At 42.1% G+C, this 24,875-nt stretch overlaps 1 protein-coding gene across 1 annotated transcript in view; it reads left to right on the forward strand.

The window, feature by feature from the left end:
* Window positions 1-24,875, forward strand: part of arr (low-density lipoprotein receptor-related protein 6) — an 801,354-nt gene that overhangs the window by 168,234 nt on the left and 608,245 nt on the right. Inside the window, exon 7 of the mRNA XM_080275999.1 lies at window positions 4,520-4,733. Coding sequence (XP_080132125.1) covers window positions 4,520-4,733 — 214 coding nt within the window. The remainder of the gene's footprint in view (window positions 1-4,519; window positions 4,734-24,875) is intronic.

Below are 24,875 nucleotides of genomic sequence, written 5' to 3' on the forward strand. Positions count from 1 at the left end.
CAGGAATGTATTAAATGTTTGGTTTTTGCCTTATTTCAACTCATCACTTTGACTTTCTATTTTCTCTGTTTTCCCTTTTTGAACATACTATGATAAAGTACAACTATTCAGCTTCAAAGTAACATCGCAACAAGCATCCGATCATAAAAAGTGTATTTACAATGACCGATCAAAGAGAAAGATTACAAAGTGAATATGCAGCTGAGACTAAATTAAAATTGTGCATAGGTTTCCTTTTGCTTCACTGTGCAATAAAATACAAAAATTACAATAATGTATATATCATTGTAAAGGTAATGTACTGTAGTTTTGCATGGTTTAAAGCAGATTTACATACCTTTATTAGCGTTTTTTTGCCAAATATTTTTCTACAGCAAGGTATAAAATCATTGCTTTTCGCCTAACGTCAACGCGTCATTATGACATTTTACTTTCTTTGGTCTCCTTTTTTTAACATACTGTGATAAAATACACTTATTCAGCTTTCAGTGACACCAAAACCAACATTCTATCATGAAAAATGTTTTCACACAGAGCGATCAAAGAAATATATCAGGCCGCGAAGCTGTGGGTCAGCGTGAGTGTCTGATTATAGCACAGATATAATCTGCTTGGCCTAGAAACCTGATAGGGTTAATGTGTTCCTCCTAATGCTTTCTATCACATCCACATCCACACCACAACACTCCTTCACTTCCCTATTTGTCAGTCTGTCTCTCCATGTGACTCCACATGCTACTTTCAAAATAACTCATTTCCACTGCTCTCACTCTTGACTTCTGTCCCTCCAACAAGGTCCAAGCTTCACTTCCATATCATACAGTAGAGTTGGTATCTCAATACTGTCATGTAGTAGCTTTTTTACTTCCATGCTCACTTCCCTGTTTCATATCACTGCTTTCAAGGAACCAGCAACATTTCTTTGTTGCTGCGCCCTTTCAAGCACTTCACCCTCTAAACTTCTATCCTTACTCATCACACTACCCAAGTACTTAAACACACTCACATTCTCCATTTCCTCCTCATCCAGTTTCACTGTACATTCACTGACTCCACTTCTCTCGAAGACCATCACTTTACTCTTCCCTGCGTTCACCTTTAGATTCCATTTCTTACACACTTTCCCAAACTCATCCACCAAGCCTTGCAGCTCCCCTTTGTCTTCACTTAACAACACCGTATCATCTGCAAACAACAGTACAGGAAGTTTCCAAACACTACCCTCTCTCACTAGGGCCACTCCAACATCCATTGCCCTACCTTGTATCTCTTTTGTAACCCCATCCATGTACAGATTGAACAGCCGTGGAGACATGACACATCCGTATTTCAGTGCAACCTTCAAATAGAAAAATTCACTCAGTTCACTATCCACACTCACTGCAGCCTTGGCTCCCCTCATACATACTCTTCATGGCCTTCAACAACTTCCCATCTACTCCATATAATCTTAACCCTTAGACTTATAAATGACGACCTGGGTCGTCATGCATTTATCAACCTCTGACGTCAGTATGACAACGTTGCCCGTCATCCGATGTAATCTCTGAAGAAATATTTAGGGAGTTGTCATTTTTGTCGGATGATGAGCAAAAGTTGGCGGAGCTAAGCCTGCGACAGCTAGTGCGTGTGTGCTCACTTGATTTGCTTGGCACAGTGTGGTGTGAGGTTCCTCAGAGGTAGGATGTACAGCTCTTGACCTCCTGCTGAACACTTATGCTCCTTTTTCTCGTGTATACATGCAGTGTTGTTATTTAAGAAAATACAACAAATAATGCATTATTGGAAAGGAAATTTATTCTGCTACATATTGAAGCAAAAAATATCATTACTTCTTGAATAGTTTTTTTTTTTTTGGTGAATTTTATTTTAAAGGACAGTGTAAAACTTTAGCTTGTCATCTAACTTCTACTCACTTTTTTTGCATTTAATTTGTATACATTTTCTTTTTGGACAGTGTACAACAGAGCAAAACTCTTCATCTTAAAAATGAGACCAAAGTGGCCTTTCTATGATGAATAGTAACTTTCCTACAAGCATTAGAAGTAAAATACCTCTACGCGACTGTTCTGAAAGCTCTCGAGCGAGAGTTGCGCACACAGCCAGAATTTATGCTCCTCCCTTTACAGGATAAGGTTAATACTTTCCACAATCCTTGTCTATCCACCCTGTCATATGCTTCTTCCAAATCAATGATGGCTGCATACAACTTCTTTCCCTCCTTTAGAAACTTTTCCACTGAAGATCTAAGAATGAATATCTGATCTACACAACCTGTTCCCTTCCTAAAACCTCCCTGTTCTTCTTCAACTAATTCCTCTGTTATTTCCATAACTCTGTCAATAAGTGGCCTACCATATACTTTTCCTATTACACTAAGAAGACAAATGCTGCTATAATTACCACACACTTCTTTTTCCCCTTTTCATTTGTACAGGGAATAATTATACCTAACTTCCAATCCTTTGGGACTCTGCCTTCCTCCCAGGCCAATCTGCACATCTTCCACATCCATTCTACTACTATCTCTCCCCCATGCTTCAGCATTTCACCACACTCTCCATCAATTCCTTGGGTTTTCCCCAATTTGACTTTCTTCATTGCTTCAACAACTTCCATCCTACTGATTTCTTCCTCTCTTCTCACATCCCTTCTTTTCCCAGCCATTCCCCAGCCACTTATACTTGCATTACTTTCATTCTGTATGTTCAACAATTCCTTAAAGTGTTCTCTCCATCTGCTAACTTTTTCTCCCCTCTCCACTAGTAATCTACCATTTGTATCTTTCACTCCCAACTAACTTCTTTGGCACTCTATCTAACTCTCTCTACCTCTTTCCAGAACATTTTCTTACACACCTTCCCTTTACACTCAAATTCCTTCCAAATTCCTCATCCACTCTCTTCTTACTCTCTCTCACTAATCTTTTCACCTCTCTCTTCCTCTGTACGTATAACTCTCTCTTCCATCTCTCAACTTCTTTGACGCCCGTTTCTCATCCACTCACTACAGTATATGCTTTCTTCTTTTGTGGCACAGCCTGTCTCACCTCTTCACTCCACCATGCTGTTCCCTGCATCCCCTTTCGTCTTCTCTTTACCCTACACACCACGTCACATGCTGCACAGATTTCTTCTGTGAATACCTTGCACACACCTTCCACGTCCCCCGTCTGCTGTAATCTGTATTTACCCAATTGCTACTCCACTTTCCTCTTATATTCTGCCTTTTTTCCATCCTCTTGTAACTTTTCTATCCTCCTTGTAGGAACTACTTCCTCCAGTCCTTCCCATATCCTATTTCTCCATTGCACTTGGATCTTGATTCTCACCACCACCAAGTGGTGGTCTGAAAGTCCACTCCCCCAACCTCTATATACTCTTGCATCCGTTACACACCTTCTTATCCTTTCATCCACACACACACACTTAGTCAACCATTGCATTCCGTTCATCACCCCCCCCCCTTCTTATCACTCGCTATGTATACCTATGGATCATTTTGTGCCTGAAGAGGGTATTAGCTATCACCAACCCCCTCCCAGCACAAATGTCCACTAAGGCACTGTCATTCTCGTCCATCTCTGCATGCACACCCCATTTACCAACTACTCCATCCACCTTCACATTCCCTGCTTTTCCATTTGTATCTCCAGTCTCTCATTCCTTTCAAACTTTTCCAATTACTCTTCCACATTTGTCCAGAACTCTTCTCTCACTCTACTTGCACGATCTTGCGTTAGCGCTTGCATGCACAGAATCGCCCACATTTGTAGTCCAACTTTCATTCTTACCTGCAAAATCTTAAGAGTCAACTGATCCATACTCTCTTATATTTTCCTTCCATCTGTTACTCACAACAATACACACTCCTTCAGTTGCTCTCTCATTCTCACCTACTCCAGCACATATACCCCATCCATACTCCCATTCTCCCACACTCTCACCTCACCATTTAGTTTCAGTTAAGCCACATACATCCACTTTTGCACCCTCAAGCACCTGGGCAATCTCTCTTTCTTTCACCTCATCTTTCGCACCCCTTACATTCATGTAGCTATCTGTTCCAAGTCCATTGTTTGGGCCTTAGTCATCATCTTTTCGTCACTCCTGGTCCGAGGCTTCTTGTTCGTATTTTTAGTTAGCTGTTTTCCGGGGAGGGGCACTAACCCTCCACCAACCCACTGTTGTCATGTAGGGAACACATGTTGGTTGGTTATAAGGTCACCAACCAGCGTCATGGTCAATAATCTTTATATTCCTGTTGGTCAGATCAAAACTGTAATATTCATAACAGTAAAAGAAGTAGCAAGGAGGTCCAAAACTCTTCATTTCTCATTGGATGTATCAGTGCAGGGAGAAGAAAAAAAAAAAGTTTGTCAGAGTGTTCAAGAACATTTTGGAATGGATATCCATGGAATAACCATAGTGGCCCTAGCAGAGTTTGCATATAGGAACAGTCTTTATGTGATGTGTGGTTTACCTTCGAACAGAAACTTTGATCTGTGACTTTTGTACAGAGGCGGTGTGAGGAACAGTACAAGCTTGGAACTAACCTGTCACCAATGTACCTGCATGTGTATGATGAGGCGCGCCAACCTCCAGCGAACACACCCTGCCAGCAAAACAATGGTGGTTGCAGTCATCTGTGTCTGGCTGCACCATATCCAGTTAACTATAGCTGTGCCTGCCCTACTGGGGTCAAGCTCATTGACAAGTTCACCTGTGCCACTGGTAAGTCATCCACTGTCAGAAGGTAGCAAAGATTAGGGGTTATTGCAGATTGATGTTTGCATGTATGTATATATGTATGTAATGCAGCTGTTGGCATGCAATAGTTACTTATCACTGCCCTCACACAGCTGACTCTCGATTTTGTGGACTCCCAAACAAAGGACTTTCGATTTAACGGACATTGTCCGTAGGTCCGTTAGCCCTACAGACCAACGGACAATATGGCAGCATTGTACGCTGCATCACAGAGCATCCGCAAGGTGACCGTTAGCTTGCCGCCAGTCACTCTGTCTAGCTCATCAGTACCAGTGCGACAGTCATCTTGTCGCCATGCCTCCCATGCCTGAAAAACAAAAAATGGTGGACCTCAGTGTAATGTAGAAGTTAGAGCTAATTTGCAAGCTTGAAAGTGGTTTCTCAGTGGTGCATGTATGTGAGTATGGAGTGAAGTAGCAAACTGTAGCTGATATAAGAAAAGTAAAGCCTAAACTTGGGGGTAGGCGGTAGCTCAGTCGGTAGAGAGGTGGCCTACAGTCCTACCGGACCCAGGTTCAAATCCCCACTGGGACAGGGAACAGTTTAAGGATTTGAATTTAATATAAACAGACTTTACTGATATACCAGAAGACCCGCCGACATGTTGTAAAAATACCCCTGCAAATACCAATACATCAGTCCTGTGTGAGACAGCCCTAGCATGTACAGTATTCAATATGAACGGTGGGTGTTAGCGTCGAAATGGTGACATGTAGAGGTGTATGGTATGTAGGAGGAATACTGGGCCTTGAGAGCAGGCTGTGAAGCCTATGCCCAGAGTTGGACACCCCCCCCCCCAAAAAAAAAAAAAAAAAAAAAAACTAAGTTTTGTGTTGATGGTTCTTCAAGCAAAGATGGTGATGTACAGCCATGGAAACACATGAAAACTGACTGTGAATTGCAGTTGGACTTAGGTGTAATGAAGTAGTATGTGCAGCAGCGTGCAAATGGTGTTACGGTGAGTGTTGAAATTCTAGTTGCAGCCACCAAGTTAGCTAACACCTGGGTATCGAGAATTTCAAAGGCAGTGATGGTTCTGCAGTCACTATGGCTTACACAGTGTTCAGGCCCATGGTGCACAACTTTGATGGTGAGTGGGTTCTGTTTTTGTTAAAGTACATATATATATTACGGGAACGGACTTTTTGCGGGAACGGACTGGTCTTCCCCCCTGTTAGCCCACAAAATCGAGGGCCATCTGTATTGCTGGTCTCCTTTCTTCCTTAAGCCTCAGTGCTTTCCTTTTCATTAAACATTTATTGTTATATCTCTTACTACACTGGGGTGCATTATTCACCTACCAGTTTGTTCTTTTGCCAGCACATAACTCTTATCTACATTTACTCTCAAAACATGCTAGTCACACATATTCATCCGTCACCATCCTTACTCCCCTGTCAGAAACCTAATTTATAACATCTCCCCCTTTTATATTGCAAGAGCTTATAAAGGTTGGGGGAGTGGACTTTCTGACCACTACTTGGTGGAAGCCAGAATCAAGATCCAAGTAAGCTGGAGAAATAGAAGGAGGGAAGGACGGGAGGAAGGAGAGTGGAAAGGTTACAAAAGGATGAGAAAAGGCAGAATATAAGAGAGACGTAGTGGAACGATTGGGTAAATATGAATTGAAGCAGATGGGGGATGTGGAAGGTGTGTGCAAGACATTCACAGAAGAAATGTGTGCAGCATGTGATGTGGTGTGTGGGGTGAAGACGGAAGGGAGTGCAAGGAACAGCGTAGTGGAATGAAGAGGTGAGACAGGCTGTGGCACAAAAGAAGAAAGCATACAATGAATGGATGAGAAATAGGGGCGTGGAAGAAGTTGAGAGGCGGAAGGGAGAGTTATATGTAGAAAGGAAGAGAGAGGTGAAAAGATTGGTAAGAGAGGGTAAGAAGAGAGTGGATGAGGAATTTGGAAGGAATTTCAGTGTAAAGTGGAGGGACTGTAAGAAATGTTCTGGAAAGAGGTGAAGAGAGTGAGACAGGGTGGCAGTGAAGTTAGCAGGGGAGTGAAAGATAAAAATGATAGATTGCTAGTGGAGAATTGAGAAAAAGTGAGCATATGGAGAGAACACTTTAAGGAATTGGTGAACATAGAGAATGGAAGTAATGCGAGTATAAGTGGCTGGGGAATGACTGGGAGAAGGAGGGAAGTGAGAAGACAGGATGAAATCAGTAGGATAAAAGTTGTGGAAGCAATGAAGAAAGTCAAATTTGGGTAAAACCTGAGGAATTGATGGAGTGTGTGGTGAAATGCTGAAGTATGGGGGAGAGATAGTAGTAGAATGGATGTGGAAGATGTGCAGATTGGCCTGGGAGGAAGGTAGAGTCCCGGAGGATTGGAAATCAGGTATAATTAGTCCCTTATACAAAGGAAAAGCGGAAAATGAAGTGTGTGGTAATCATAGGGGCATTTGTCTTCTTAGTGTAATAGGAAAAGTGTCTGGTAGGACACTTATTGACAAAGTTAAGGAAATAACAGAGGAATTAGTTGGAGAAGAACAGGGAGGCTTTAGGAAGGGAAGAGGTTGTGTAGATCAGATATTCATTCTTAGATCTTTAGTGGAAAAGTTTCTAGAGAAGAGAAAGAAGTTGTATGCGGCCTTCATGGATTTGGAGAAAGCATATGACAGGGTGGATAGACAAGGATTATGGAAAGTATTAAGAATATATTGAGTAGATGGGAAGTTGCTGAATGCTGTGAAGAGTATGTATGATGGTGCTAAGGCTGCAGTGCATATGGATAGTAAACTGAGTGAATTTTTCTCTTTGAAGGTTGGGTTGAAACAGGGATGTGTCATGTCTCCATGGTTGTTTAATCTGTACATGGATGGGGTAATAAAGAGATACAAGGTAGGGCAGTGGATGTTGGAGTGGCCCTAGTGAGACAGAGTAGTGTTTGGAAACTCCCTGTACTGTTGTTTGCAGATGATACTGTGTTGTTAAGTGAAGACAAAGGGGAGCTGCAAGGCTTGGTGGATGAGTTTGGGAGAGTGTGTAAGAAACTGAAGCTAAAGGTGAATGTAGGTTAGAGTAAAGCGATGGTCTTTGAGTGAGATGAAGTCAGTGAATGTACAGTGAGGTTGGATGGTGAGGAAATGGAAAATGTGAGTACGTTTAAGTACTTGGGTATTGTGATGAGTAAGGATGGACGTTTGGAAGATGAAGTGCTTGAAAGGGTACAACAAGGAAGAAAGGTTGCTGGTTCCTTGAAAGCAGTGATAAGAAACAGGGAAGTGAGCATGGAAGTGAAAAAGTTACTACATGACAGTATTGTGATACTAACTCAAATGTATGGAAGTGAAGCTTGGACGTTGTTGGAAGGACACAAGTCAAGAGTGAGAGTAGTGGAAATCAGTTATTTAAGTGGAGCCTGTGGAGTCACATGGAGAGACAGGCTGACAAATGAGGATATAAAGGAGCGTTGTGATGTGGATGTGGATGTGATAGGAGGCATTATGAGGAACACACTGAGGTGGTTTGGCCATTTGGAGAGGATGGGGGGTGAGAGACTCATGAGGAGAGTGGATGTGAGTGAGGTGGAGGGGGGGAGAGGGAGGGGGAGGCCGAGGATGAGATGGAGGGATTGGGTGGAGAGGTATATGAGAGAGGGGTGTGTGAGTTGGGAACAGGGCAGTGAAATGGTGGGGGACAGGGCGACATGGAGGCGATTTTTTTGTGGCCACCCCGTACAGGATTAAGGCGTCTGGCAATAGATTGATAGATAGATCTTTCTCACAGATTTCCTTTGATATTTCAGTCAGTATGTTCATTATATTTACCATCTTTTTGTCTCTAGAGATTCTGTTCCTTATTTCTTCTTCATCTTAACCAGTGATTACTGTAGATTTGTCAGTCTTTGCTGTTTCCTTGATCAGCCTTGGGTTGTTTCTTATTATTTATATAATCTTCCTTGTTATACCACGTTGAGTGCACCACTTCTCGTCCTTGTTTTTTAAATCTTGTGCTCTTACAACTGCTGCCCATGTACTTTGTACTTTCTGTGTGCAATTTCTCATCATTTCATTAGCCTGAGATATCTTCTTATCAGTATCACTGCCTTGTTCTGTCAGACTTCCTACTTGCCTAAATATATACTGGTATGTCTTTTATTGTATTTGAACTCTCCATAACTTTCTCATGGATGACCAATACTGTACAGGCACACCCTGGTTTAACAGTGTAATTGGTCATGTAAATATCCATCTCTAGACGGGGAATTGTATCTCGGGGTTGATTTAACAAAAAGTATACAGTAGAGATGCATTTTTGAGCCTTCATCCCCCCCCCCCCTAACGAAGTCCTCAACCCACTCAATTGAGTCCACAAAAAAAGTTTAAAGCCAGTCCAGCTGTATAAAGAAGCTAACCTAAGCCTAAAACCAGCACCTGTTGCTCCTGTACCCAGTCGAGGTCACTGGAGAATGTGATTTCCGACTTATATTCAAACTCGGTAGAGAAGAAGCAGCAGCATTGTATACAATCCCACCATCAGACTGTCCTGAGACAATTAGATAAACATCTGCTATGCATAATAATGTATGAATGACGGAGAATTGTCCAAGGTCCGAATTGGTGTGACAGAGAATTGTTATGTTTTAACTGAGCATTCTCTTGATGGGGAATGTGATCGATGATGCAGTCTGGATAGCCTTTTCAATGGTCCCTCTTTATGTTGTTGTAGCTACTGTTCTGGTTGCTGAGCTCCTTTATTTTCTTGCCTCTTGGTTTCCAACATTTATTTATAAATTCCTTTGTATTTTCAGAGCATTTTTCCATGAGCAGCCCGAACGTAAACACGTGATTTATCTGTGTCACAGTTTTCATCAGTGCATGAAATATTAACAATTTTTCTTTGAGAGAGGTGAAGTCAGTGAATTTACAGCGAGGTTGGATGGTGAGGAATTGGAAAATGTGAGTACGTTTAAGTACTTGGGTAGTGTGATGAGTAAGGATGGAGGTTTGGAGGGTGAAGTGCTTGAAAGGGTACAGCAGGGAAGAAAGGTTGCTGGTTCCTTGAAAGCAGTGATAAGAAACAGGGAAGTGAGCATGGAAGTGAAAAAGTTACTGCATGACAGTATTGTGATACCAACTCCAACGTATGAAAGTGAAGCTTGGACGTTGTTGGGAGGACACAAGTCGAGTGAGAGCAGTGGAAATGAGTTATTTAAGAGTAGCCTGTGGAGTCACATGGAGAGACAGGCTGACGAATGAGGATATAAAGGAGCGTTGTGGTGTGGATGTGGATGTGATAGGAATCGTTATGAGGAACACACTGAGGTGGTTTGGCCATGTGGAGAGGATGGAGGGTGAGAGACTGACGAAGAGAGTGTATGTGAGTGAAGTGGAGGGGGGAAGAGGGAGGGGGAGGCCGAGGATGAGATGGAGGGATGGGGTGGAGAGGGATATGAGAGAGGGGGGTGTGAGTTGGGAGCAGGGCAGTGAAATGGCGGGGGACAGGGCGACGTGGAAGCAATTTGTTTGTGGCCACCCCAAATGGGATTGAGACGTCTGGAAATAGATAGATAGATAAAAGTCTTTCACACTTATTAACCCCTAGGATACGCAATTCGATCAACCGAACTTCCCTGAAAACCTGTATATGGAACTGATTTTTTGACTTACAGAAGTAAAAAGCTTTATGTCCAAGGTTTATAGCTTGAATTTACACACCTAATGCCACAAACCAGAGCATTTTGGACCAACTGGTCAACGATCTATAGGCCGTCAAAGTTGAATAAAGTTACCCTTCCAGGCTGGGCGACGCCAGTTTTCTAAGCGCCCCCACCCCATTCCTCCCTCATTACTTGCCTATCATGACCTTCCCTACCCACTCCCTGCTCTCTTCCTCCCCTCCTCCCTATCCCCCTACCCCTAGCCTTCAGAATTTTCCAGCTCATTTTTTTTCTTCAAACACTAATTATGATGGTGTTCGTCACTCACTCCCAACACCTTTCCCCTCAAACACTTCTTTCCCCCCCCACCTTCCCTCCCCCATCCCCTTCCCTTATAGCTGTGTTGCTGTCCAAATAAAAACAATAAATTGAGCAAAAGCATGTAGAATCTTTTTTCTTGCTGTTACTCACACACTCCAGCACCCTCTCCCCTCACCCTTTACCCCCCCTCCCCTCCCTTCAGAGCTGTCAAATCAAGTAGCTGTAAGAATTTCAAGGGGAAAAAAAAGCTAGAGCTGCCTGTCCTCCTCCCCTACCTCCCTTCAGAATTTTCCAGCTTTTTTTTTTTTCAAACAGTAGCATGCAAAATGGTGTTCCTCTCTCACTCCCAACACCCTTCCCCCCAACACTTCTTCCCTCCCCACCTTCCCTCCCCCAATCCCCTTCCCTCATAGCTGTGTAGCTGTCAAAATAAAAAACATACATGAAAAAACATACATTCTATGTATGTTACACGAACAATAATCTGGTACTGAATGAAAACGCGACATGAATAGTAATAATGACGTATAATACTCTAGGCGGGGAGGGGGGTGGAGGTAAGCGGACAGCATACTACAGGGGTGGGGTGGGGAGAGGCCTGGAGGTGTGGTACGGGAGTATAGAGGTGGGAAACAGACACCACAAGACAAAGAGGAAAGGCAGAGAGGGAGTACAGGGGTGTGGAGGGAGGGTAGGGGGGATATAACCCTCCCCAGGGAGACAAGGAGGGGAGAAGGGGGGAGAACCACAGTGGCATGATGGAGGATGGTGGGGGAGGGGGAGGGAGGGAGCAGGAGGCAGTCAGAGGCAAGGGAGGGGGAGAGGGAACAAAGATATTGGGTTAGAGGAAGGTGACGAGAGGGTAGTGGGGGAATCACCCCCCCACCATTGGTACGGACCTGGATTCTCCCCCCTCCCTACTCAGGACTTAGTTCATATTGGTTTGCATCGATATGCGTCACAATTGGGCCGAAGCCTAGTGACCGCAGTTTTTTTTTTTTTTTTTTTTTTTTTAAATAACAAAGGCTCCTCTATCTATCCTATTCGGCATCAAGCCAAATTCTGGAAAAAGATCAATTGATCCTATTTGTACCTTAGGGGTTAATATTTATTTAAAATTAATATTATGTATTCCATGATAGGTTGGATGACATTTCAGTGGTCAGTCACGAAATATTCCTTGTTGAGTCGCCTTGTTGTCCACAGTGCTTTGTACCTCGTCTGATGGGCAAGAATCTGTACCCCAAATGACAGTGTTCACTCCACCTGTGACTAAAACTCATTAATCTAAGTCTAAAAACAGTTTATAAACCAACCTAAACACAAAATTTAAGTCTAAAATATCAAAATCAGCAAAAAAGTAAATAAATAAAAACCCATCGCAAAACCGGGGGAAGGTCAACAATAGGTGGGATAGGGTGGTATTTCTACCCCATCACTATTCTGGGGTATCACATCTTGGAGTATCATAGATTGGGCTTTCTTTATATTTCCCATTTTGCTTGTTTTCTTCTTCAGAGTGTTCACCTCAGCTGCCAGCATACCTATTGTTGTCTCTTTTCTGTTTAATTCCTTAACTACTTCCTCATTTTTTTTTCATTTTCTTAGGTTCGGTTCCTTTCATTTAATGCATCCATTTCCAGTTTGAAAGTTTTTTCCAGTTTATTAACTTTCTCCAGTAATTTATTAAATGTATCCATTTCAACTGGGTCTGTGTAGTCATAATTCTGTTTTCTGCATTTATCCTTCCTCTTACCTTGAGGCTCTTGAAAAAAAAATGCCATCTTAGAGATAGATAATTTCAACTTACAGTCTGGCATCTCTCAGCTACTTGTATGGTGTTAGACATCCCTGGCGCCTGTCTGTCTACCAGTCAGCGAATTCCTTAGAGCTCTGATTTTTTAAATACATACTGTAGTTTCTTTGGACTTCATGTTTTTGCTTATTCTTGCTCTATAATATTAAAATACCTACAGTATCTGTAATTTTAGCTTAGTATTGAGCTTGTCTCATTTTTTATTTATGTAGGTATAAGAGCAACATAACACAGCCTGGCCGACCACAATTATGTCCACTGTGTATGTTCTTACCTTTTTGTATCTTTACAGGAATGAGTCAGGCTCATACTGTCAAGTGTCTTAAACCATTTTCATCATATATCTCCTTAAATCTATGAATTGTTTTGGCTCACACTATTTCATTTGGTAGTGCATTTCACTGACCAATTACCCGATTTAGGAAACTAAATTTCCTTACGTCTTTTGTCACCTTTCTCTTTATGCAGTTTTTTGTTGTGTCCTCTTGCTGATGCTTCCCCATAGGTTACATATTCATTTATGTCTATTTTCTCCTTCCTTGATATGCATTTATATAGCATAATCATGTCTCCTCTTTTCCTTCTCTCATGTAGTGTTGGCAGATTCAATTTGCTAGTCTTTCTTCATAGCTTAGGTCCCTCAAGCTTTGTACCCATCTTCTAGCGGCCCTTTGAACTTTTTGAGTCTTGTCTATGTGTTTCTTGAGCTGAAGATTCCAGACTACTGATGCATACTCCAGTGTTGGTCTGATGAAAGGTGTTATTATCTTTCTCAGCGTGTCTTCATGTATGTACGTGAATGCTATTTTCATATTTGCAAGCAGTGTATACATGTTCTGTACCTCCTCACTTATGTGGTCAGCCAGAGATAGTCTGTTATTGATAATCACACCTAAGTCCTTCTCTCTTTCTGATATGTGTAGGGTTTTACTTCCTAATGTATAATCCCAATCTGGTCTTTTCCCACTTTTACCAAATTTAATTACATGACATTTATCCACGTTGAATTCCATTTGCCACATATTACTCCATTCATGAAGTTTATTTTGTTCTTCTTGTAGCTCTTTGTAAGAGTCTGTGTTAGTAATTTTCCATTGTATTTTTGCTTTATCAGCAGACATATGTGGAATGCACAGTACACACTACACTTCCTTTTCCAAAATTCAAAAAAAAAATCATGGCGTCTCATCACCCAGCCTCGGAGTCCCCAGGGGGGGGGGACCATAAATGCCTCCACCTTCCGCCCCTCTCCCGGTTACGACTCGAGGTACCTGGAACCACTGTCTGACTCTCTTCTTCTTCATTTCTGTAACATTCACAGCCTTTCCTCTAACTTTCGCTCTGTTGAGCACCACCTCTCCTCCTCTAAACCTCACCTTCTTTTTCTAACTGAGACTCAGCTGTCTGTGGCAACTGATAGCAAACCCTTTTCTGTATCCTTCTGCTTTCTCTATACTCATTTCCAAGCCAAAGGTGGCTGTTGTGTATATATACGCAACGACTTATCTTGCTCTCGTGTTTCTGAACTCGATTCTTCTGAATTCTCTACACTCTGGCTTCGGCTTTCCTGTCATTCTCTGACTAAATATATTTGTGCTGTTTACCTATCTGCTAATTCTACTGACTGAAAAATTCTTCGATTATCTTATTTCTATGATGGAACACATTCTATCCATTTCTCCTTTCTCTGAAATCTCCATTCTAGGATTTCAATGTTCACCACCACCTTTGGCTCTCCTCTCCTTTCACTGTTCCACCTGGTGAACAAGCCTACATCTTTTCTATCCTTAATGACCTAGAGCAGCTTGTACAGCATCCTACCTGTATCCCAGACCGCCTTGGAGAGAGCTCCAACATACTTGACCTCTTCCTTACAACTAATCCTTCTGCTTACACTGTCAATCTTTTCTCTCCATTGGGCTCCTCCGATCGCAACCTTATCACCTTAACCTGTCCTATCACTCCAGTACGGCCTGTGGACCCTCCAGGGAAACATCGCCTGTGGCATTTTGGAGCCGCGGATTGGGAGGCCCTCAGGCAGTACTTCTTTGATTTTTCCCTGGAATGATTATTGCTTCCATGGCTGGGAGCCATCTGAGTGTGCCTTGCGCATTACGGAAGTTATTCTCTTGGGCATGGAAGCATACATTCCTTTCTCAAATCCTTTGACTAAGACAAGAAAGCCTTGGTTTAATCACGCTTGTTCTAATGCTGTCTGCAACAAGGAGAGGGCTTACAAAAGGTACCGGAGCCAACCCACCCCTGAATAACATCATCTTTACGTTTCTGTCCGGAATCATGCTAAGTCTGTTCTTTGCTCTGCTAAAAATAATTTCATCCGTACTAAATGCTCTCAACTCTCCAACTCGAATTCTTCCCGCTCCTTCTGGCACCTTGCCAAAAACCTCTCTAACAACTTTACCTCATCATCCTTCCCTCCTCTTTTCTACTGGGATGGTTCTGTAGCTATTTCTTCTACTGATAAAGCAGATCTCTTCGCTCAGACTTTCTCGTCCAATTCCACCTTAGACGATTCCGGTGCTGTTCCTCCATCAACCTCTGACTTGCTCATGGCTGACATTAAAATTTCTTCAGCTGATGTATTTTCTGCCATCATTGGCCTCAGTACTAACAAGTCATATGGGCCTGATGAAGTCCCTCCTGTTGTTCTCAAGAACTATGCTTCTGTGCTTACACCCTGCCTAGGCAAACTCTTTCGCCTTTGTCTGTCAACTTGTACCTTTCCTTCTTGCTGGAAGTTTGCTCTCATTCAGCCAGTCCCAAAGAAGGGTGACCACTCCCAACCCTCCAACTATCGTCCAATTGCTTTAACGTCCAGTATTTCAAAAGAGTCCGAGTCAATTCTTAATAGAAAAATTTCTAGGCATCTTTCCTATCACAACCTTCTTTCTGATCGTCAGTATGGGTTCTGTCAGGGACACTCCACTGGCGATCTTCTCACCTACCTTTCAGACTCCTGGTCATCCTCCCTTCGGGACTTTGGCGAAAGCTTTGCCATTGCACTTGACATCTCAAAGGCTTTTGATCGAGTCTGGCATAAATCTTTAACTTCCAAACTGTCCTCTTACGGTTTCTATCCTTCTATCTGTGCCTTCATCTCTAGCTTCCTTTCTGGTCGTTCTATAGCTGCTGTTTTAGACGGCCATCGTTCTTCTCCTAGATCAGTCAACAGTGGTGTTCCTCAGGGCTCTGTCCTATCACCAACTCTCTTCCTTTTATTCATCAATGACCTTCTAAGCTGTACATCTAACCCTATCCACTCATACTTTGATGACTCCACCCTTCACCTTTCCATTCGGTTCCCGCAACGCCCATCTCAGCAGTTACTTCAACAAACAAGGGATGAGGCTATGGCACACCTAATGTCTGACTTGGCTTGTATCTCTAACTGCGGTAAAAATAATCTTGTTGTTTTTAATGCATCTAAGACTCAGTTCTTACACCTATCAACTCATCAAAATCTTCCACAGGTATACCCACTAATGTTTAATAATATTCAGCTTAATCCTGCATCATCCTTGAACATGCTAGGGGTTTCATTTATTTGGGACTTATCTTGGAAAGATCATATTACATCTCTTGTAAAATCTGCTTCTAAGAGATTGGGTGTGCTAAGCCGACTCCGTTCTTTCTTTACCCCTGCACAATTGTTGACTCTATATAGAGGTTTTATCCGCCCCTGTGTGGAGTACAACTCTCATGTGTGGGGAGGCTCCCCACATACAGCTTTTCTCAATTGGGTGGAGGCAAAGGCTTTTCATCTCATTATCTCTCCTCCTCTTATTGACTCCCTTCAACCTCTGTCTCTTCGCCGCACTGTTGCATCTTTATCTCTTTTCTATCGCTACTTTAATGGTCACTGCTCCTCTGAACTGTCTGTATGCATTCCTCCACCTCTACGACGGGTACGTAGCACCTGTCTAGCAGCAAACTCTCATCCCATTTCTGTCCAACTCTCTAATGCAAGAGTTAACCGTTACTCCCAGTTCTTCATTTATGCAACAGGTCAACTCTGGAACTGTCTCCCTCTGTCTGTATTTCCTGCTGCCTATGATCTCCAGTCTTTCAAACGCAGTGTGTCCAGGCATCTCAAAATGAATGGATCTTGAATTTGGCTCTCTCTTGTATTTTGTTTTTCTCTTGGAGGGAACTGTTACTGCGGGCTCATGGCCTTTGGTTCCTTCATCCTCGCATTAAAAAAACACACACACACACACACACACACACACACACACACACACACACACAACTTTCATTTCCAATATTACTTTGTGTCATTTGGGGGTAGGGGAGTTTCAAGAATACTTCCCCAGTATCCCTGCTTGTTGTACGAGGCGAGTAAAAGGGTTGGTGGTGGGTTAGTGCCCCACCCCGTAAAAAGAACTAACTAAAAAAGCGAACAAAGCGCCTCGGACCCGGACGGACCATACGTTGACGACTAAGGAATGGACGAAGGACATTCTTAGGGTGGGAACGTGGAATGTGAGAGGAGTCAATGATGAAGTGAAAGAGAGAGAGATTGTTCAGGTGCTTGAGGATGCAAAAGTGGATATATGTGGATTGACTGAAACTAAATGGAAAGGTGAAAGGGTGAGAGAATGGGAATATGGTTTAGGTATATGTGTGGGAGTCAATGAAAATGAGAGGGCAAGAGAGGGAGTATGTCTGATGATAAGCAAGAAGTGGAAGGAGAATGTAAGAGAGTATGGAACAGTGGGTGCAAGGATTGTATGGGTGAGGATGAAAGTAGGTATACAAGCATGGGCGATTGTATGTGTGTATGCCCCGACAGAGCATCGAGTGGCAAGAGTGAAAGATGAGTTTTGGGCGAGTGTAGAAGCGTGTATGGACAAGTTTGAGAGGAGCGAGAGAGTGCTGTTGATTGGAGACATGAAAGGCAAAGTTGGGAATGTACGAGTGGATGGAGTGGTTGGTCAGTGGGGTGTGCCAGCTGACGTAGATGGGAATGGAAGTGCTTTGGTGGACATCTGTGCTTATAAGGGGTTGGCAGTAGCCAACACCTACTTTCGTCATAAGGTGATCCACCGGTATACATGGAGAGTAATGAGGAGGATGGATGGTGAACTTGTTGAACGAAAGGCAATGATAGACTACATGTGTGTGGATGAGCGAATGAGAAGACAAGTGTTGGATGGAAGAGTGTGGAGAGGGTGGGGGAATGGAGTCTCAGACCATCACTTAGTGATGGCCAAGGTAGAGCTGCAAAGAAAGTGGTTGAGGAGACGAAGGGGAAGACAGGAGGAAGCAGCTCCTGTGAGAAGAGTGGAGAAATTGCAAGATAGTGAGAAAATGACAGAGTATAAGAGCATAGTGGAAGAAAGACTGGGAAGGTATGAGCTAGAGCAGATGGAAGGGGTGGAAGACGTATGTAAGATATTCACGGAAGAGATAGGCGCAGCGTGTGAGGCGATTTGTGGAGTGAGGAGGAGATGCAAGGGTGTGCAAGGGACAGCATGGTGGAATGATGAGGTGAAACGAGCTGTGGAACAAAAGAAGAAGGCATATAGTGAATGGTTAGCGAGTAGAGGTAGGGGAGAAGATGAGAGAGAGAAGAGAGAAGTATATGTGAGCAGTAGAAGGGAGGTTAAGAGACTGGTGAAGGAGAGTAAAAAGAAAGTGGATGAAGAGTTTGGGAGGAATCTGAGTGTGAAATGGAGGGAGAGTAAGAAATTGTTTTGGAAGGAGGTGAAGAAAGTAAGGCAGTGTGAAAGGGGAAATAATAGGGGAGTGAAAGATAGGAATAATAGATTGTTGGTGGAGAAGAGAGAGAAACTGAGGAGATGGAAGGAGCACTTTGAGGATTTGTTGAATGTGGAGAGTGAGAGCAGTGCGAGTATAAGTGGCTGGGGAATGGCTGGGAGAAGAAGAGATGAGGAGGGAGGAAGAGATCAGTAGGGCAGAAGTAGTGGAAGCGATGAAGAATATTAAGTTGGGAAAGGCCCCAGGAATTGATGGAGTGTGTGGTGAAATGCTTAGGTATGGGGGTGAGATTGTTGTGGAGTGGATATGGAAGTTGTGTAGATTGGCTTGGGAAGAGGGAAGGGTTCCAGAGGACTGAAAATCAGGTATAATTTTTCTTATATACAAAGGAAAAGGAGAGAGAGAAGTATGTGGTAACCATAGGGGTATTTGCCTACTTAGTGTGACTGGTAAAATATATGGTAGAATACTCATTGATAAGGTTAGGCATATGACAGAGGAGCTAGTTGGAGAAGAACAAGGGGGATTTAGGAAGGGAAAAGGGTGTGTAGATCAGATATTTGTTCTAAGATGTTTAGTGGAGAAGTATCTAGAGAAGGGAAGGAAAGTGTATGCTGCCTTCATGGACTTGGAGAAAGCTTATAACAGAATAGGTAGGCAAGGTATGTGGAAGGTATTAAGAATATATGGAGTGGAGGGGAAATTGTTGAGTGCTGTGAAGAGTACGTACGAGGGAGCTAGGGTTACGGTGCGAGTGGATGGTGAGCTGAGTGAGTTCTTTGATCTCAGTGTGGTACTGAAACAGGGTTGTGTGATGTCTCCATGGCTGTTGTAAAGGAGGTGCAGGGTAGGGCAGTGGATGTGGGGGTGGCTCTACAGTAATGAATGAGGGTGAGATTTGGAAGTTTCAGGTGTTGCTGTTTGCTGATGATACAGTACTGTTGAGTGAAGATGAATGGGAGTTGCAAGGTTTGGTGAATGAATTTGGGACAGTGTGTAGGAGGAGGAATCTGAAAGTTAATGTAAACAAACGTAAAGTTATGGTGTTTGAGAGGAATGAAGTCACAGAGTGTGCAGTGAGGTTGGATGGTGAGGATATGGAGAATGTGAGTGCATTCAAGTACTTGGGTAGTGTGATGAGTAAGGATGGAACTTTGGGGGATGAAGTGTGTGAAAGGGTACAGCAGGGAAGGAAGGTTGTTGGTACACTGAAAGCAGTGATGAGAAATAGGGAGGTGAGTATGGAAGGTAAGAAGTCACTGCATGATAGTATTGTGATCCCTACCCTGACGTATGGAAGCGAGGCATGGAACTTGCAAGAGGGGAACAAGTCAAGAGTGAGAGCAGTGGAAATGATTTACTTGAGAGGAGCATGTGGAGTGACTTGGAGGGACAGGTTGACGAATGAAGAAGTGAAGGAACGTTGTGGGGTGGATGTGGATGTGGTTGAGAAGATTAGGAGAAATACACTGAGGTGGTTTGGACATTGGAAGAGAATGGAGAATGAAAGACTGACTAAGAGGGTGTATGTAGGTGAGATGGAGGGAGGGAGAGGGAGAGGGAGACCGATGATGAGGTGGAGGGATGGAGTTGAGAGGTATATGAGGGAGGGGGGGGTGAGTTGGGGGGAGGGTAGTCAAATGGTGGGTGACAGAGCGACTTGGAGCGTATTGTCTGCGGCCACCCTTTGCAGGATTAGGGCGTCGGGCTATAGATAGATAGATAGATAGTCATTTGCATATACCATAAACATGATTGGTGCCATCACTGAGCCCTGTGGAACTGGGCTAGTCACTGCCCTCCATGATGTGTAATTTCCCCTAAGTTCTGTTCTCAATTCCCTTTTTCTGAGAAAATCTTGCATCGGACAGTACAGTTTGCCTCGAATTTCTCCTTGATGGTACAGTTTCCATAAAAGTCTTTGGTGTGGTACTCTGTCAAATGCTTTCTTGAAATCTAGATAGATACTGTCCACCCATCCTTCTTTTTTCTGTAATGTTTCTGCAGCTCTGTCATAGTAGCTTAATAGATTAGTATCACGTGATTTTCGCTTTCTGAAACCGAATTGCCCTTCCGTTATCGTATTGTGTTCTTCTAGATGGTTTACCCAGACTTTTCTTATCAGCTTTTCTAATACCTTGCTTACAACACTGGTTAGTGATACTTGTTGGTAGTTGAGTGGATTTTTGTCTATTTCCTTTCCTGAATAAGGGAACAATGTTTGCTTTCTTCCAAAAATCAGGTAATTTACCTTGACCCAATGGTCTGCTTAACTCCTTTGCACATTCATGCAGCGCCCAACATGAAATTTCATCTGGACTATTTGCTTTTCCTTTGTCTAGTTTACTTAACTCTTCCTTTATATCTTTTTCTGATATTTGTATATCTGGTAATTTGTTTGGGGATGCATGTTCCATGTCATCCCTCTGAAAATTATTTTCGTGTGTGTCACCATCCACTCACTCAATGTAGTGCTGCTCTCGGGTGTCTGCCCTGTCCTCTCCTCCATCCTTCTTTCCTTCCATCTTCTGTCTTTCTTTCATTATTTCCTCTTCCTTCTGCCTACGGGTGACTTTACACTCCCTCCTCTGTCTTTCATTCCTTCATTCTTTCCTCTCCCTTCTGCCTGTGGGTGACTCTACATTGAATGACAAGCCAAATGGTTTCCTGTACACCGGGAAACCATTTACTACGCTGGGTGGTAACCATATAACGAAATTTTGGCGCCTGTTGGTTTAGTGGGTAATTATTGCGCTCCAATCGGATTGAGCCGGTGAAGGTTTATATCCAAGGGGTGGTTGGGGTTTATTGCTCACGTAATGCCACTCAGGGATGAATGAGGTTGGTCACTCTCATCTTAAATGCCAAGACCAACTGCCTAGCCCTGGGCTCCTACGCTCCTCATGGGGCAATGTAGGATTGGATGTTGGATGGACGTAAAAACTGATTGGAAATTCTTATTTAGTGCTTCACAAATATCTTTCTTGTGTATAGAGGATCCATTCATCTGTGATGGATTGTATTTTATCTTTTACTTTGGTTTTACTTCTGATGTAGCTGTAAAAGAGCTTCGGTTGATCATTACTTTTGTTTATGATGTCCTCCTCAAACTGTTTTTGGGCTTCTCTCCTTATTCTTGTGTATTCATTTCTTGCCTGTTTATAGTTGTTATACAGTATGCCCTCTCACTATTGTGTCTTCTGTATCTATTCCACAACAAGTTTCTTCTTTTCTTTTGATTTTTTTACATTCATTACTAAACCATTTCTTTATTTTTATTTCTACTTCTTTGTGTTGAGGGATGTAATTTTGGACTCCTATTTCATCAAGTTCACAGAATTTTCCATATATAACATTTAAATCTTGTCCTCTAAGCTCCTTTTCCCAATCAGTTTTTAAGAAGTACATCTTTGGGTCATCATAGCTGCCCTTTTTGTAGTTAAGGCTCTTTTTGTAACTTTTACTACTGTTAACTATGTCATATGCAATCCTGTAGTTGCAATTTAATACTGTGTGGTCAATTTTGCCGAATGGAGGGTAATACATAATATTGTCAGTTTCATTTTCTTGCCCAGTGAATATATATTCTAGCACTGATGGTACATCAAGTCCTCTTTTTCTGTTGCTTTCTTTTACATGTTGTGTTAGGAATAACTCCTGCACAAGGTCCAGGAACTTTCGGTCCCAACAGCTTTCATGGCTTTTTATATCCAGTGTGTTCCAATTTATATTTGTGTTGAAATCTCCAGATAGGATAATTATTTCAGAGTTCTCTTCCATTCTGTGTACTCTAGTAATGCCCTTGAACTTTGAATTGTACTCTCTGCCAGGTCTTCATATTCGCCTGTTTCCCAAATGTTTGTTCTGGGTGGCATGTATAAATTTGCCACAATTACTTTCCCTTCAGACCTACTACTCTCTACTGCAATCAGTTCTACCTGTAAGGGTATACTTAGTTCTATTTTTTTAACTTGCAGATTTTTCTTTGTTAATATTATAATTCCTCCTCTTTTTAAGCTCCCATCTCTTCTCCATATATTGTATTCCTCTAGGTTGAGGGTATCGTTTGATATCCTTGAGGTTAATTTTGTTTCAGTTAGGCAAACAATATGTGGTTCCATTTCTTTAATATAATCATTCATCTCCAGTAATTTAGATACCATTCCATCAGCAGTAGAGTACATTAACTTAATCATCTTGCTTACATACTTGTCATGACCTGGGTCTGCTATCTTTCTCCTTTTTATTTCCTCATGTTTATGTACACTTTAATACCTGCAGTCCAGTTACTTTGTAAAAAAAGTGTTCTTCTCTTCCTATGATCTTCCCTCATTCTTTGTTTTTGTCTCCTCCCACTCTTAGTAATCCCAGTTCCTCTTGAGTGAGGCATCTTTTTATCCATACATTTTTGGAATCCTCTTTTTCCATAAATTTGTTTGCATTTTTCAGTATTTCCTCCACAGTGTTAACACTGTGGAAGGTTACTTTCAGGAACCTTGATTTATTTCTCAAATATTTCCCTAGCCTTCTGTGTTCCTCTGTGTCTTTACTACAGATTTCTTATGATACTTCCATCTCCTTTTTGTCTCTCAATATCTTGTTTTTTATTTCTTCCTCCTCTATACCAGTGATTACTATAGAATTGTTGATGTCTGCTGAATCCTTGACCAATTTTGGATTGTTTTGGATTATTTTCTTCACTTCCTTTTTCATGCTCTTTTCTTCGACTCATGTTTCTAAGTCTTTCTTTACTTTCACCATTTCAGCATACGTGGTTTCCACATCATTTTTTGTAGCTTTGCATCGCTTCATTCACCTGTGTTATCTTCTCCTCAGTATCACTGCTATGATCTGTGAGAGTGCTTGCATGCCTTATTGTCTCTGTATCATTTCTGAACTCTTCCATGATACTCTCATGGTTGACAGCTGTGCTTGCCAACTAACTAATCTTCCTTCTAAGTGTACCCACCTCAGCTGAAAGCTCACATATTGTTGTGTCTTTCATCTTAACCTCCCTTACTAATTTTTTATTTTCCTCCTCCTGCATGTGCAACTGCTTCTTATTTTCATCCATTTCAGTCTTGAAATGCCTTCTCTAATCTATACACTCATTCTGCCAGGTTATTGAACATCTCCATTTCCACCAGTTCCTGGTAGAAATCATCATCCTGCTTTCTGCCTTTATCCCTTTCCTTAACTCCTTCCAAATATGCTTTGCTAATGATGGTGGTCATATTGTGGTACTAAGAGAAAGATTCTACTTAGTTTTGCATTCCTGTAAGTCACAGACGAAACAGTAAACACTAAACAGCTGATTTACTTGTTCGGCGCATTAGCACTACTTTGTTGTATTCTGTTATTGGAACAAGACTTTTACTTAAACTTTCTCTTTTATATTAGAACACTATATAGTTGGACGTAGTAGAGAGCTTGACTCATATAAAGATACAAATGGCCAAGATTGGCCAGCTGCGGAGTGATGTTCTTACCTAATTGTATCTTTGCTGGAATGAGTCAAGCATGTACTGTCCTGTGTCTTAAACCATATTTATCGTACGTATCCTTCAATTTATGAATTGTTTTGGCACACACCGTTTCATTCGGTAGTGCATTCTATTGATCAATTGCTCTATTTGGGAAACTAAATTTCTTTACGTTTTTATCGCCTCTCTTTTTTATGCAGTCTTTTGCAGAGTCCTCTTGCTGATGTATCCCCATAGGTTATGTAATCATTTATGTCTATTTTCTCCTTCCCTGATATGCATTTATATATCATAATCATGTCTCCTCTTTTCCTTCTCTCCTGTAGTGTTGGTAGATTCAGTTTTCCTAGTCTATCTTCGTAGCTGAGATCCCTTAAGCTTGGTACCCATCTTGTAGTGGCCCTTTGAACTTTTTCAGTCTTATCTATTTGCTTTTTGAGATGAGGACTCCAGACTACTGATGCATACTCCAGGGTTGGTCTGATGAATGATGTTATTGTCTTTCTTAGCATGTCTTCATTTATGTGTGTGAATGCTATTCTCATATTTGCAAGCAATGTATACATGTTCTGTACCTTCTCACTGAAGTGGTCAGCCGGAGGTAGTCTACTATTAATAATCACACCTAAGTCCTCTCATTCTGATGTGTGTAGGGTTTTATTTCCTAACTTATGTTCCCATATAATACCATAGGGGTATTTGCCTTCTTAGTGTGACTGGTAAAATATATGGTAGAATACTCATTGATAGGGTTAGGCATATGACAGAGCAGCTAGTTGGAGAAGAACAAGGGGGATTTAGGAAGGGAAAAGGGTGTGTAGATCAGATATTTGTTCTAATATGTTTAGTGGAGAAGTATCTAGAGAAGGGAAAGAAAGTGTATGGTGCCTTCATGGACTTAGAGAAAGCTTATGACAGAATAGATAGGCAAGGTATGTGGAAGGTATTAAGAATATATGGAGTGGATGGGAAATTGTTGAATGCTGTGAAGAATATGTACGAAGGAGCTAGGGCAATGGTGCGAGTGGATGGGGAGCTGAGTGAATTTTTTTATATCAATGTGGGACTGAAACAGGGTTGTTTGATGTCTCCATGGCTGTTTAATATATACATGGATGGGGTTGTAAACG

This window comes from Coenobita brevimanus, chromosome 63 (assembly GCF_032717465.1).
Source record: "Coenobita brevimanus isolate Jiangsu-jjx chromosome 63, ASM3271746v2, whole genome shotgun sequence".
NCBI classification, from domain to species: domain Eukaryota; kingdom Metazoa; phylum Arthropoda; class Malacostraca; order Decapoda; family Coenobitidae; genus Coenobita; species Coenobita brevimanus.